This window comes from Balaenoptera physalus (genome assembly GCF_965194825.1).
Source record: "Balaenoptera physalus genome assembly, chromosome: 4".
Lineage (NCBI taxonomy): Eukaryota > Metazoa > Chordata > Mammalia > Artiodactyla > Balaenopteridae > Balaenoptera > Balaenoptera physalus.
In genome coordinates this window covers 21,178,509-21,194,349 of record NC_138891.1, presented here as the reverse complement: position 1 = coordinate 21,194,349, position 15,841 = coordinate 21,178,509, and the positions used below count along the sequence as shown (strand labels likewise).

Here is a 15,841-nt window from a genome sequence, read left to right as displayed (position 1 = left end):
ATGGGGATGGGACACAAGGAGGCCACGCTGGGCTGTCGTCCTCCTGAGACAGGCCCTGCTCTGTGGGTGTCTCTGCAGCGGTTTCTCCTCTACCAGAAAACGGCCCCTCATTTCATTCGCTTTTCTCCTGATGAAGCACTGACTTTCATCCCTTTTTTTCTCTGTTCTTGGGAGGTAAACATTTAACCATGAAAACTGCTTTTAAATCTGCCCAACTCTTCTGCTTAACATCACCCTACTAAAAGTGCCTTAAGGGAAACAACTGCTTTGCCAGCTTGGAATTCTGTCTAGCACTGTTCTAGAATCCATAGATTCCTTAACAGCACACCCAGCCTGCGAACTGGCCTAAGGCGGCTGGACCCAGCAGGATGACAGAGCAGATAAAACTCCAAAGAGAGTCATCGGTGAAGAGAATGCGGGTGCCAGGAGCCTGTCACCCTTGCTGAGGAATACGGGCTCGGAGCAGAGACGGACTGCCCTGAGCTACCTGCAGAGTCGTTTCGAGGAGACCTGAGTGTAATCCTAAGTCGCCAGAGAGTTCAGTGATCCAGTTAGGCCTGGTACCGCCTGGAGGGTAAAAAATTTATCCTCTTACTTATAAAACTAGTAAAAGGCCAACCATCCTCCTCCTCCCCCTCCTCCTCCTCCCCCTCCTCCTCCTCCCCCTCCTCCTCCTCCTCCTCCAGGCTGATAAGGCCAAGGTGAGGTGGGAATGAGGATCTTTAAAGTCCTTAAGTTTTGACGGGTCGGTTTAATGTGTAATCTGTGTAAAGAACTGGAGAAACAGGGACTGAGATTTACATTGCAGACGTTCACTGCGGCATTCATGCCACAGATTTTTTTTTTTTATAAATTTATTTTATTTTTATTTATTTGTTATTTTTGGCTGTGTTGGGTCTTCGTTGCTGCACGCGGGCTTTCTCTAGTTGCGGCAAGCAGGGGCTAATCTACGTTGCGGTGCGCGGTCTTCTCATTGCGGTGGCTTCCCTTGTTGCAGAGCATGGGCTCTAGGCACGCGGGCTTCAGCAGATGTGGCATGTGGGCTCAGTAGTTGTGGCTCGTGGGCTCTAGAATGCAGGCTCAGTAGTCGTGGCACACGGGCTTAGTTGCTCCACGGCATGTGGGATCTTCCTGGACCAGGGCTCAAACCCATGTCCCCCGCATTGGCAGGCAGATTCTTAACTACTGCACCACCAGGGAAGCCCCACAGATTTTTATTGAATGCCTATATGAACCGGGCACTGAGCGAGGAGCTGAGTGTACAGAGAGGAACAAGAAACACACCTGAAAAGAACATTCGATCTGGAGGAAAAGTTGGACATAAAAATAGGTAAGTGCAAATCAACACGGGACGTGGAGTGGGTGCGAGAGAAAGGTCCCAGTGTGCGTGCCTGAGCTTAGACTTGAAGGAGGAGTCAAGGGAGTCAGACTGACAGATCAAGGGAGAAATTCCAGACAGACAGAGGAAACACCACCCACCTCGGCCCACCACAGAAACAGGGCAAACTGGGACATAACCAAAATAGTGATGTTAGAGAAATGGTCGGCAACTTCTGGTCTATTCGTATTAAGGATATCATAATCCTTAAGAATGTTTTTGAAGAATGTTTGTAAGACAATGTTAAGGACATCATAAAAACAAAAAATTTTTCAAAGGTACAAGTTTTCAAAAAACTTTTCATAGACCTTTCATACAAAGGAAGTGCACCCAAACATAGGGTGTATCTCCAGATGGCAGGAATGTAAATGCTTACTCTAATATTTACTTGTAGACCATTTCCAAATTTTCTAACATGGGAATATTTGCACTTTTATAACCGGAAAAATGAGATCTTTAACCAGTTACCTTAAAAAGTAAACACAGTATGGGCAAAAGAATGGAGTGGGTGAATCTGGGGTCTTGAAACACCCCATGTCCTGGAGGAGTTCCTTGGCTTTTCACTGTGAGCATTTCAAGGACTAGTGACCCCGGGCACACCGCGATGGGACTTCTCGGTCCCAGCTGGCCTCCTACAGAGAGAGGGTACACCGGAGCTGAGCCCTGACTCCCAGTGTGGCCCGAGGGACTCAAGTCTCATCCCCTTGACTTGAAGTGACAGGGTGTGTAAAGAGAACGGGGCTTTGTCCCTTTAATAGTTCCCACTGGGGCAGAAAACATCTTAACTGTCTCTTCGCTATTTGCCATAGAGGAGGGGGAGTGGGGAAGCACTTTCCTCCAGCACATGGGGACACTTCTGGGCTATGAGCTCTAGGTTTCCTGAGATTTAAAAATCCTTGGGACTCCGCCAGGATAAGTAACTCTGAATGGCGGGGTGGGAGGAGCAGGCAGAAGGGAAGGCAAGGCCCCAGCCCCCTGCTCCTCTGTGTCGCTGGGTGGTGGCCTTCACGGGTCATCGGGGCACAGCTCACACCTCCCAGTGGCTCCCCCGAAGTCACTGGGGACATTCCCACAGAGGGGCCAGCTCTGCCTGCTGTCTCGGGCTCGACGAGCAACCCATAAACACGGGGCAGGGAAGGGCAGATCGTGCACAGATCCAGGAGGCAGCCTTCGGAGCTCCAGCCAGGGCCCAAGCCTCGGGGGCGGGGAGGCATCAAGCAGCAAAAGTTACCCCAGGAAGGGTCTTGAGGAGCCCAGAGCGTGAAGGACTGACTCTGAAGACCAGACGGGAAGTTTCTGGAGCGCTAGAGCTGGAATTCCATGAATGGAACCCCAGGAAGGGCTGAGGGCCAGGCTGGACTCTCTGACGGGCGCTGCCCCCGGCAGCCGTCCATCCCTGGAGCCACGTTTGCTGCTGGACCACTTGGTAATGAGTTTCATATTAGAAAAAGGGAGAGTTAGGAGGCCTGGGAAACTGAGGAGGATACAGTGACAGCCCCTGAGCATGTACTCGTGCCAGGCTTCGAACAAGCAGCTTTTCAGACTCAACTCATCGCAAACGCGTGTAGAAACTGAGCCTTTGAGGCCGACAGCTAGGTGAGTGGTGGAGCTGGGGTGTCACCGGCTCTGTGGGATCAAGGTCTCCAGTTTTGTCACTGTGCTGTCCACGGCCCCCAGCCCTGGCAAGGTGGGCTGATCGAAGAGGCTCCTTATTTCTTGAAAAATATGTCTAAAAACTGAGTGGTGGGGCTTCCCTGGTGGCGCAGTGGTTGAGAATCTGCCTGCCAATGCAGGGGACACGGGTTCGAGCCCTGGTCTGGGAGGATCCCACATGCCGCGGGGCAACTGGGCCCATGAGCCACAATTACTGAGCCTGCGCGTCTGGAGCCCGTGCTCCGCAACAAGAGAGGCCGCGATAGTGAGAGGCCCGCGCACCGTGATGAAGAGTGGTCCCCGCTTGCCACAACTAGAGAAAGCCCTCGCACAGAAACAAAGACCCAACACAGCCAAAAAAATAAATTAATTAATTAATTAAAAAAAAAAAAAGAAATAGCAGAGAACTTGTTCTTAAAAAAAAACAAAACTGAGTGGGAGGAGCATTCACATGTAAACAGCAGGCAGCAGCCGCTCCCCCGTTCAGAAGATGAACTGCCTTCTCTCCATGTGGCCGGGCCACGTCCACAAGCCAAGGGGCTCCCCAGCATCTGCACCCGTGACCCCTTCTAAAGCAGAAGAATCCTTTCCTGAGCTGTGTGTTCCATGGAAGGGAACCAGAGGCGGAGCAGGTCCCTCTGACGTTGGACCAGAGACAACCTCCTTTAACAGGTTTTTACAGGTGGGGACAATGAGACCCAGTGAGGGAAAGCAACCTCTCTGATCACCTGGAGGCAGCAGCTTGGAGCGAAGTGTTGAGAAGGAGTCTAATGGGGCTGGAAAGAACAGCTCCATTGAGAACGGACCGCCGTGGCCTGGCAGGGGAGAGCAATGGCCTCTGGGCTCTGGCTCAGCCTGGCCTTGGCCTCCGTCCCCTCACAGGGACTTGGTGCAAATTAGAGCAAGATGCACACACAGCCGGGCAAGCAGCAGGGGGGCTGGGATCCACCCTCACTCACTGGGTGCTGGGTGATGACTTGCACGGCTGCGAGGCCCTCAAGACCTTTTCTTCAACCCCCTGACTACTGGTTTGCCATCTGTTAATTAGTAAAAATACTTCTCAAAGGAGGTCAGAAGCCATCAATCCCCATTCATGCAAGAACACCAGTTCTCAAAACAGGAAGAAGGTGTGCTGAAAGGTCCACGTGTAAGATAGAGACACTGTGCTCTGAAATTGTGGACAAGGGTCACTCTGTCCCTACCACACGGGAGCCACGTCTCTCTGTCTTCATAAACAGTGCGTGTCCTCAGGAGGCAGGGAGAGGCCAGAAGAAGGAATCAAGTAGGTTCCAGATTTTCCAAATCATCCTTGGGCTTGGAAACCTTCACGAGGCGGGTCCAAAAGCCCACACTTACATCTATGTGCGTGCTCTTCACAGGTGTTCACACAGACAACCAACTTCCCCAGACCTGCTTCACATTCTGGATTCCCAGTCCCAGGAATGGGCACCCAGCTCCCCAAATCAGAAAGCAGAAGACCCTGATCCCTCCCTCACTGCACTCTAGAGGCTGCCAAGCACCTGGAGTCCCACTCCGCACAGGTCTCACCCTCAGCTCTTAGTCTCCACTATGACCATCTTGGCTCAAATCACTTTCTCAACTGGTCTCTTTCCTCCAGCTTCACTCCTCCCTGCATGCTGCTTGTTCCAGGGCCTTTCCAAAACCTTGCCCAGACTCCTTTCAGCCTTCAGAATCAGCCCCAGCCTCCATCAGACCTGCCTCAATTTGGCCCCGTCCCTCAGCCTACACCGCACACGCCAGCCAGGCCGAACCACACGGTACCCCCCAGATACCGGCCACACGGCGCCTCCATGCCGTGCTCGCAAGCTGCCACCTGCTTGGACTGCCCTTTGCGGTACCACTGCCTCAATCCAAAAGGTTATCCAGGCCCTGGCCCTGCAAACTGGCCAGCCAAGCCTGCCAGAAGGGTCTGGAGAACATAGGCGGAGGCCAGGCCCTTCCCAGGACCCTGCCAAGGAGGCAGGAGGCTGTGGTCTGGGGACAATCTGATGTGGAAACCAGGTAGGGTATCCTTCCCTCCAGGCCTTTGACCCTGGACTGGACCCTGTTCAGACTCCCGTTTCCAGCTTCCCTGAGACCTCTATGGCAACTACCTGTTACGCATCTGCCTCCTGCCCCAGACTGCCCTCTTGGGAGGTGAGACACCATCGCCTTCCTCTGTGTGTCCCTGCACCCAGCTGGGTCAGGCCTGGGGTGTGGTTTATGGGGTGAGAACCAGGAGATACTGTCTTGTGTTCTGTCTCATCCATCAGGCTGAGCTCCCTGTTGGCTACGTCCATGTAGTTCCGGGGACCCCTCCCCCAAGAGGAGCCAGAACGGTTTCTATGGCATTTGTGGGGGGGGGGGTTGGGGTTTGGGGGTGTCAAGGCCCCTACAGGATCTGATTCTTACCCCAATTTCAGAAACGTTGCCTTTGCATACAGCTAAGTGTCTGGAGGCCTCCCTAACACTGGGAGGGGCAGAAAGAAAGGGCTGTCACTTGGTATCACGGGCCCACCCTCGTGGGCTGAGGCTGCCATGGGGTCACGACAGAGGTCTGACAGGCAGCCTGGGCTCCCTCAACAGTGAATAAGGAGTGTGAACAGGTCCAAGCCTGCTCTCTGGGTCCACATTTTCCACGATCACAAGCCATCAATCCCCTTTCATGCAAGAAAACCAAGGTCTGGGCGAAGACAGGCCCCAAACACCGTCTCCATGGCTGCTACCCAATATATATGTAAACCTATTTACAAAGCTTTACTGTCAATCCATATATTAGTATTATGGGCTAAATTGTGTTTCCCAAAATTTATATGTTGAAGTCCTAACCCCTAGTCCCTTAGAATGTGACTGTATTTAGAAATAGGGTCTCTATAGAGGTGATTAAGTTAAAATGAGGCCATTAGGGTGGGCCTTAATCTAACCTGACCGATGACCTTATAAGAAGAGGAAATTTAGACACAGGTAAGTACAGAGGGAAGACCATGTGAAGACACAGGGGAAGATAGCCAACTACAAGCCACGGAGAGGCCTCAGAAGAAACCAACCCTGCTGACACCTTGATCTTGATACATTTCTGTTGTTTAAGCCACCCACTCCGTAGTACTTTATGGCAACCCTGGAAAACTAATGCAATAAGGCTTAATTTCTCTTTTAACATAAAATAAACATACATAGGCCTTTCTAATATCTTCTCAACCCACTTCAGATGCTACTGTCATGGGCAAGTGTGAGGAACCTATAGCCTGGCTGGATTTTAGAGTACAGGCCTCAAGCCAGAGGAAATGAGGGGTCTGGTGGCCTCTGGACACCTCTCCCTGTGTGCCTGAATGTTTCTGGAAGAAATCAGAAACAACCAACACCAGTTCATCACCCAGAGAAGGGGGTTTGCTGCAGACCAAGTCTTAGACTGAATGCCCCTCTTGCAGTTGTTTCCCAAACTCACCTGATCATAAGACTCACTAAAGTTCCTTAGTCCCACCTGGGGGTTGTGAGGTGAGGTCTAAAACTTGTTTTTATTAAGTGGGCCAGGCGATTCTCAGGACCCAGAAGCCTTTGAGAAGCCATAGTCCAGGCCATTCCACACCAGGAGATGGTTTGCAGCTGTAGAGTGTGAATGTGTGTGTGGGTGTGTCTCGGTGCGTCTGAGCATCTCTACCAGGCGAGGGAGCGGGAGAAGCCCGGGAGCCAGCGCGGCGGCCGCCGGCCTCTCCTCTCCCCCCTGGCAGCCCCATTCCGGCACTCCCATCTCTAGCCCCTCCCTCTGACCGGGCCTCTGCCAAAGGCAACCAGTCTGCAGTTTCTGTCACAGCTGTATTCGTCAGTGCTGTGCCCTGCGTTTCTTCTTTCAATCAACAGGCGGGTGGAAGAAGTGTCTTTTGCTTCCCTCACGAGTTAACTTTGCAGAGTCCCAGACGCCCTTGTTTTTCTCCTGGGTGTGGCCCGCCCGTGATTTTTCTCCCAGGTTCTGGGCCCTCAGGTGAAACCCAGGTTCCCGCTGCCAGCACAGCCGGACCAGAAGTGGCAATGAGGCCGAGGGGCGCCGCGGCGAGGGACATGGCCACCGCCCCTAGGGTCTGTGCGCCGCGATCCGCGGGGGACCAGGTGTGCGGGTCTCCAGGCTCCCTCCCTCCCTCGGGTCTGCGCGCCCCAGCTCCCCGGAAGACCGCAGGTTCCTTCCGAACCTTCAAGGGCATCCGCCCCACCTCCGACCCCCGCCCGGCTCGGCCCGGCTCACCCAGGCGGGCAGGTGCTGGCCCCGCAGCTCGCGGCTGATGAACTGGCGTTCGTTGTTTAGGAATTCGAAGGCGGCCGCCAGGCGCCCGAGCTTCCCGCGGCGGTTCCTGCGCCACCATATCCACCCCAGGGCGCCGAGCAGCAGCCAGGTGAAGCTGATCCCCAGGTAGCCGGCTAGATAGACGGGCGCCAGGTAGAACAGCACGCGCGCCGCGAAGGTGTAGAGCTCGGGCAGCAGCTGGCTGGACAGGCACGGCTCGGGGCCCGGCGCGCACTCGGTCCCCCGGGCACCAGGGGCGTCGGGGGCGCAGGGCTCCTCCGCTGGCATCTCTTCGTCTCCGTCCGCCCTTTCCGAGAGCTTCACCTGAGGTCAGGTCAGCGAGCCTCGACGCCCAGGCACATCTGTCCTCCAAGGGGGAGGACCGGACCGCCGCGCCGCGCCGCACCTGCCCTGGCTGACTCGCCAGCGCAGCTTCCGCGCCCCGAACTCCGAGTTCTAAACTGGGAATGCGCTGCGCCGTCGCGGCGCTCCCCTCCTCGCCCAGCCCGCAGCTCCGGATGTCTCCGCCCCCGGGGGCGGGCCCAGGCGGAAGGGGGCGGGGTCAGGCTGCTCAGCTGGCGCCGCGGAGGTGTAAAAAGAAACCTGGGGTTGAGGCAGCCTTCAGACACAATGTCTCGCGCAGGCGTCCGAAGAGGTTGCAGCTGCCACACCCAGGTCCTACCCCAGGCAGTTGATGACTCACAGAGGCATGTGGACAAATGGCTTGTCATGGATAAACATCACCTAAAACCTGTTTCCTACACCCAGTCTGCAATATGCAGGCGAGTGTAGTAGGCTCTTACCTGGGCCATTCGAGGGCCTCCAAGCCCCAGGGTGGGCCCGGCCCTGTGTCTGAGCTCCCTGGGTGGACCTTAGAGCCCTGTATCGCTGCCCCCTCCTCTTGCACCTATAAAGCTTAGACCTAGCACCCCGCCCCACCTGGTCGAGCTCAGGGTCCTTCCTCTGCCCCACAGCACTCTCTACCCTGCACTCCCACCCTCTGTGCTGGGTGTTAGTTTGGAACATCATTCTCTGCATCAATCAGATCGGGAGTTTCCCGGGCCGGGCCAGTCCTCCTCATTTGGGGCGCCCAGTACGGCAAGCGATGGTGACTAACAAGAGAAATAATGAGCAAGCCCTGGGGTGCTTGGCGGCCAGTTGTGAAGCCCAAGGTTTCTACCTAATCCTTTCTGAATGATCAGAGCAGGTGAAAGTCTTGTGGATGACATACATTTTAGGCGGCTCACCTGAGTGGGCACGTCAATTACTAGAATGTGATTTTGGAGTTGACAAATGATTTGGAATTATTCTACACTCTTTCAGTAGTTTTATTGAAGGACCAGACCCAATGGACAGCAAGCACGATATAACTGAATTCTCTTTTCCTCTGTCCTTCAGGTATCTCTCTGTCTGTCTGTCTTTCTGGCTTTTTCCTTCCTCTTTCCTGGATGAGTTTTTTACTGGCTGTGATGAGTTTTTTCAGCAACACGTGTGTTCCTAGTGGTCAGAATAGCTGGACCCTCCTCTGTTGTTCTTGGTCTTCCAGGACTGGCCAAAACAGAAGCTGAAATCTCCCAGCTTAACATCCTGTTACACTACATTTCCCAGCGTAATCTAGGAAGTCAATGTAGGAAATGCATCTCACTCGAGTTCCTTTCTGGAGAGTTCCTTTTTGAATGTACCTAATCCTATTAAAGGCTCTGAGAAGTCCTGCAGATAAAAAGCTATTATATTTGATTTAACCCACTGTTTCCCAAATTATTTGACCACAGAACTCCGATCTCAAAACACTGCTCTAGTGGTTGACCCACGTCAGCTTGAGCTAAAGGAATGAGAAAGTATGATAGGGATTCTAGGGAAGGCCCCTGCAACCTGAGGCAGGGATGCAGCTGACTCCCATGATGGATGGACCCGGAAGTTAACTGGCTAGACGCGGCTCAGCATCCCTGCTGCTCTCCTCGCTGACCTGCCTCCTTTGCCTTTGGCTGAAGTGGAGAACACAGCACCTTCCTCACAGCTTCCAGGGTCACAGAGCTTCACAGAGAGACTGCTTGACCCTTATCCTTCCCAATTCCAAATGCCTTGGAGAGAGGACCCAACTGTATCTATTATCCCCATCCCTCTTAACACACACCAGGTCTACACCACAGCCCCCTCCTGGGTTAGTGTGTTTGGGGAGGATTACCAGAGAAGGAAGGTTGTTGATTTGGGAGCTGATGTCCAGAATGAGACCTGGAACAGCCGGCGGGACGTGGCTACCCCAGCTGCACTGCCTTCTCTGCTCCTTGAACACACCAAGCTCATTTATGCCTCAAGGCTTGTGTACTTGCTGTTCCCTCTAACCGGAATGATCCCCACATAAATTTCCTCTAAGGTACATTAGGGAAGTGGGATTATGGTTGATTTTCTTTTCTCTCTTTTCTAAATTTATTTATAATGTCATTACGTTACTCTCATAAATTAAATATATAAGAACATTGAGAATATGGCATCTAAAACTCGATATCCCACCTGAGGTCACATCTGTGCCTAGAACATTGAAGCCATTATTTTCCTTGACCTGGACATGCTACTTTGGTTACTACAGCCAGCAAAAGACATTTTATGTTCTGTTTGATCATAGCAAAACCTGGGGGAAATGATGCCTTCCAGACCCTTTGCCTGAACCCATTTGAGAATTCATCATATTATACCACTTTTCCAGAGAACGCTAGCTTATTTGTTCAGTATATTTACTGACTGCTATTGTGGGTTGAATTGTGTCCCCCCCCCCCGCAAAAAAAATATGTTGAAGTCCTAACCCCTGGTACCTGTGAATGGGATCTTATTTGGAAATAGAGTCTCGGTAGATGTAATCAAGTTAAGATGCGATCATTCTGGCTTAGGGTGGGTCCTACATCCAACGACTGGTGTCCTGATAAAGAGAGAGATTTGGCAACAGAGACACAGAGGAGATATACAAAGGGAGGAAGGCCATGTGAAGAAAGAAGCAGAAACTGGAGTGATGCAGTACAAAACCAAGGGCCAAAGATTGCTGGCAACCACCCGTGCTAGGAAGAGACAAGGAAGGAGTCTTCCCGAGAGCCTTTGGAGAGAACTTGGTCATGCCAACACCTTGATTTCAGACTGCTAGTCTCCAGGACAGTGAAAGAATAAATTTCTGTTGTTTTAAGCCACCCAGTTTGTGGTACTTTGAGATGGCAGCCCTTGGAAACTAATACAGCCACTGACTAAGAGCCAGGCACTGTTCTAGCCACAGGAGATTCAGTGTAAACAGAACGGACAAGATCCCTGCTCTCACAGAGCTGCCATTCTAGTGGGGAACACAGACAGCAAACAAGCGAATAAAGAACAGAAAATAGCAGGTAAGGGAAAATGCTGTGAGGAAAGGCAGTCAGTTGTATGAGAGAGAGTGACTGGCAAGGGGCAGAGGGCTGTTTTAACCCAAGTAATTTGGAAAGGGCTCTCTGAGGAGGTGCCATTTGAGTTGAGACCCAACTTTTAAAAAAGACAAAAAGTCTACATACAACTTCATCTTTTAAAAAAAAATTTATCTGTTTATTTATTTTTGGTTGCATTGGGTCTTCACTGCTGTGCGTGGGTTTTCTATAGTTGTGGCGAGCGGGGGCTACTCTTTGTTGCAGTGAGTGGGCTTCTCATGGTGGTGGCTTCTCTTGTTGCAGAGCACGGGCTCTAGGTGCGCGGGCATCAGTAGTTGTGGCACGTGGGCTCAGTAGTTGCGGCTTATGGGGCTCTAGAGCACAGGCTCAGTAGTTGTGGCACACGAGCTTAGTTGCTCCACTGCATGTGGGATCTTCCCGGACCAAGGCTTGAACCTGTGTCCCCTGCATTGGCAGGTGGGTTCTTAACCACTGCACCACCAGGGAAGCCCATACAACTTCATCTTTAAAAGAAATAATATCTAGTAAAAGCATCTCTTTTGGAACAGAAAGATAGAGAGCCTCTGCTCTGTAGATGTCATTAGTTTAACTGTTACATTTGCACGTAGGGCTGGAGTAATTTTGTCTACCCTCTCCATCAGCCTGAGAATTCCATGAGGGCAGCGGCTGTGTCCAATAGATCTTATGTCCTCCGTGCCCAGCCAGAGTTTGACACAAAGAGAGAGGCAAGAGCACAGTCTGTAATTCGTTTGCCTGAGTTTAATCTAGACTGGAGGACTTTCTGACTCCAGGGAAGGTCCTTCACTTCTCTGCAGGGCAGTTTCTTCATCTGTAAAATGGAGATCGTAGTAATACTTAAATCATGGGCTGGTGATGAGGATTAAGTAAGACCCAATGTGTTTAAAGCTGTGTATCCGGATAGGAAAGTTGTCAAGAAAGACTTTAGTTTTGTCTGTATTGTTTGACTTATTATAGCAAGAATGTTTTTGTGTATTATCTGTATAATTTTTTTTCTTTTCTTTTTTTTTTTTTTGGGCCGAGCTACATGCGGAATTTGGGATCTTAGTTCCGCAACCAGGGATTGAACCCATGCCCCCTGCAGTGGAAGCACGGAGTCTTAACCACTGGACCACCAGGGAAGTCCCTGTATAATTAAGAAAAATTTTATTGTGATAAAATACACGATATTTAATGTCTTAGCCATTTTGAGTGCTCAGTTCAGTGGTATTAAGTACATTCACATCATTATGCAACTATCACACCATCCATTTCCATAACTTTTTCATCATCCCAAACTGAAACTCTGTGCCCATTAAACAATAACTCCCTGTTCTCCCCTACCTCCTGCCTCTGGCACCCACCATTTTATTTTTTGTCTCTATGAACTTGACTGTTCTTCATACCTCATATAAGTGGAATATTTATCTTTTTATGACCGACTTATTTCCCTTAACACAATGTCTTCAAGGTTCATTCATGTTGTATCATGTGTCAGAATTTCCTTCCTTTTTAAGGCTGAATAACATTCCACTGTATGTATATACCACATTTTGTTTATCCTCTCCTCCATTGATAGACACTTGGGTTGTTTCCACCTTTTGCTTTTTATGAATAATGCTGGTATGAACTTTGGTGTACAAATATCTGTTTGAGGCCCTGATTTCAATTCTTTGGGGTACATACCCAGAAGTGGAATTGCTGAATCATGTGGTATTTCCATGTTTAATTTTTTTAGGAAACACCATAATGTTTCTCATTTGTTTGTCAAATTTAGTTTATTCACGTTCAGGAAATTATAAAAGTAATTCATGCTTGCTTTAATAAATAATACAAAGGTATATAAAGAAGTTTAAAATCATGCACTCCATGTGGGATCAATGCTTCTGTTTAGTTTATATCTTTCCTCACTTCTCTTTCTCTATTTGTACAAAGACATATAAGTAGAGTTAGTTTTGATTGTGGTTCTTTTTTTTCTTTCTTTCCTCCAAAATGAGGATAATATAAACTCAAAAGCTCTCCAGTATCACTCCCACAAAATCTCTATGAGGTCTGTATTAAATATGGAAATTATTTTATAGTTGGTTATAAAACAAAGAGATCAAAATAACATCCATATGCTCATTAAAGTGGTAGCAGTAGGTGGGGGAGGAAACAACCACTAGAATTGTTGGAGCCAGACAAGGCCAAAAAAAAAAAAAATCAGAAAAAATCAGAAAAAAAAGTCAGAACCCAAAATAGTTTTCCAGGTAGCTCATCATTCAGAGTATGTTACTCTGCAGATGGTAAATGCATTTTAAATGAGGCCAGCAGAAAACAAAGTTCTCAGGTTTTTTTCTGCAAAAGTAAAAGTAGACATGAGATCTGCCACTCAAATTATGAAATGAAAAATGCCAGGAAATGTGAGAATAGGACTTACTTTTAGCAAAAGAAGTATGGTACAGTGACCACTGCAGTGAGACTTTCTTGATCTCTTGTTTGAATTCACCAGCATCCAGCCTATTGTGTGGATGGCCTCTTCCCATCTCCAGGAAGAGTGTCCAAGACCCCCAGCCCCTTATTCTATTCACACTTGTCTCCCACTTCTACTTCCCACTAACAGCACCTGACTGAAATAAATCCATGAATGTTGTCACGTGCAGAATAAGTTTTTTTGATTACAAAAAGGTTTTATCTTTCCAGAAGCATATATACATATTTTAGAATTATTAGATCTGCCTTAAGTGTGTTGGTAATGTTTCTTTAGGCCCTACTATTATGAAGGAAACCTGCAACTATCATTCCTCAATTGAAAAGAGTAGGCTGCTGGTATATATTAGTTGTTTATACCTGTTGTGGTCGATAATCATTTAATATCTGTCAATAATTCAAATTCTGACTATACTTATAATCCATTAGTGGATTTTTTTAGTGTGGAAACATGATCTGAAAGCTTTGATATTAGTATTTTTATTTGATTTTTGCCCAATATCCTTTCCTTTATCTTGTAACCTGTGAAAAATTGATTTCCTCTCATTTTCCAAAAACAGGCCTAGATCCTCCAATCTGGTGTTTAATTCTACCTTCATCTTTGGCTCTTTCATTCACTCATTCAGTAAGTATTCACTGAGGGTCTTCTAAGTGTCAGACATTGCATAGAACACAGGAGATAAAGCAATGAATAAAACAGACAAAACTCTTGCCTTGGGAAGCTTATGTTCTAATTTTATTCTTCTGGCTTGACTGGCTAGCTAATATATATTTTTTACTAACGTACTCCACTCTACTCTTCAGGGACCTGATATAATTTTGAGCTTCTTCTTCCTGTGACTAGAAGCAGGCAAAAGCACTCCCCTGACCTCAGACAGCAGTCCTAGTTTTCAGCAGAGAATCTCTATCTAGCATCTTGTCCCACACAGTGTTGTCAGAAACCAATTATTCTGTTTCACACAGGGTTTGTGTTTCTTTGATCTGGCATCTGTTGTCAGTTACAGTCTTGTTACTCACCTGGAGATTGCTCCTCATGTTCCTGCCTGGGTGACACCTACGATAGAGGATCGTGTCCCACAGAGGCCAGGGACTTGGGGTCTCCCAAGGTGGTGGGTGTTTAGACCCAGAGGGGTTCATCTAACGGTTCCTAAGAGGGTCCTCCAGCCTGGACCTGTGTGAACCATTTGCCAAATGTACGGTGAACTTGCTACACTCCAGACCCAGGGTCCCCAGGGTGTACGTTAAGCTGCATACAAGCAGGCCTTCTAGAGGGCAGGAAGTCCCAGAGGGCAGGGTGAGAGCTGGGGCAGGCGGTAGAGGGGTCTGACTTTTGATACCCTAGGACTCCTACGGGGAGCGGAGCCGGCGGCCTTCCGGTACAAACCCCGTGAGGCTGGAAAGAGACCCATCCGCTCTGCGATGGTGCCACCTGGTGGACAAGGGGGACACTGGCCCGGCTTCCCTGGCGTTCTCGGAGCAGACCAGGGGAACCTCAAATGCGGATAACACATACCCACTTAGTAGCAGTGCTGCTACTACTACGAAAATAATGCTGGTAGTGCCAAGAACAGCAGCTATGAAGTATCGAGAACATTCTCTGTATATGCCAGACACAGCATTCTAAGCTCTTTGAATGCATTGACTCATTTAATCCTCATGACAATAGCGGTAAATACTCTTATGAGCCTGTTTTTCAGATGACGGAACCCAGGCCCAGAGAGCTGCAATAACTTGCCGAGGCCACGTCGTTAGCGAGGCAGTGATCAGATTCTCTGATCCCAGTTTGGAGCTCGCATGGAGGACACACTTGAGGTCCTGGCTTTGCCACTCAGGCCTGTGAGAACTGGAGAGAGTTAACATCGCTGCAGCTCAGGTTCTTCTCCTGAGGGGAGGCGTGTCCTCCTCCTGGGGACGCAGTGAGGGGTGGTGTGCTGAAAGCGCTCAGCTCTGTGCAGCCCGGGGGCACCATTCACACAAATGCCAGGGCAGTGGTGCCTCACGCTGGGTAGCCCCGGCCCTGCCCGGCACAGAGCAAGCCTTCAACAAGTGGCCTTTCAGCTCTTTGCCTGACAGAAAGTGGCATCTCTGTCAATAAATCCCATCTCCTTCCCCAAACTTTGATGCTATTTACACCTACCCCACCTCTCCCCCGCGCCCCAGCGAAAATGTGTGTCACTTCTGAAGAACCTCCTTGCAGAGGTGAATGACAAGGGAGAGGGATTGACCCCGTTTCAGCTTCAGACAGAGGAAATCTGGCCCTTATTGGACCCAGGAACCAGCAGTGGCCAGAGAGCCTGGCCGGGTGACACCCCCTCCCTCGCCCGGGGGTAGAGCATCCCTCACCCCCACCCAGTGCAGGACAAAGGGCCTGTCCTTCCCCTGGCTCCTGCCCGGACTTGCTGTCTAGGCTGGGGGCCACTGGTGACCTTGGCCGAGCCGACTGAGTGGGCTGTAGGAGGGGTGTGGTCAGAGAAAACACGGATCTCATTGGCCCCCAAGGCCCGAGTGAAGGGAGGGTTTGTGGAACGACTGAGTCTAGGAGGCCCTGAAGCTGGGCTGGGAGAGGAGATGGCAGTCAGGTTGAGCGTGTCTTGGCTCTGTCCCCTTTCCTTAGGAAACCTGTTGTGGCAGAGGTCTTGAACTTGGCACGGGGGAAAGTCCTGAGTG

General features: G+C 50.1%; 1 protein-coding gene across 10 annotated transcripts in view; it reads right to left on the bottom strand.

Moving 5' to 3' along the window:
• The window catches only part of ESYT3 (extended synaptotagmin 3), a 56,788-nt gene extending 42,664 nt beyond the window's left edge, over positions 1-14,124 (bottom strand). For all 10 annotated transcript variants that reach the window (XM_082461196.1, XM_082461195.1, XM_082461200.1 and 7 more), the window contains exon 1: positions 7,269-14,124. In XM_082461196.1, coding sequence (XP_082317322.1) covers positions 7,269-7,595 — 327 coding nt within the window. In that variant the 5' untranslated portion in view covers positions 7,596-14,124. The remainder of the gene's footprint in view (positions 1-7,268) is intronic.
• Between the last annotated feature and the right edge of the window lie 1,717 nt (positions 14,125-15,841).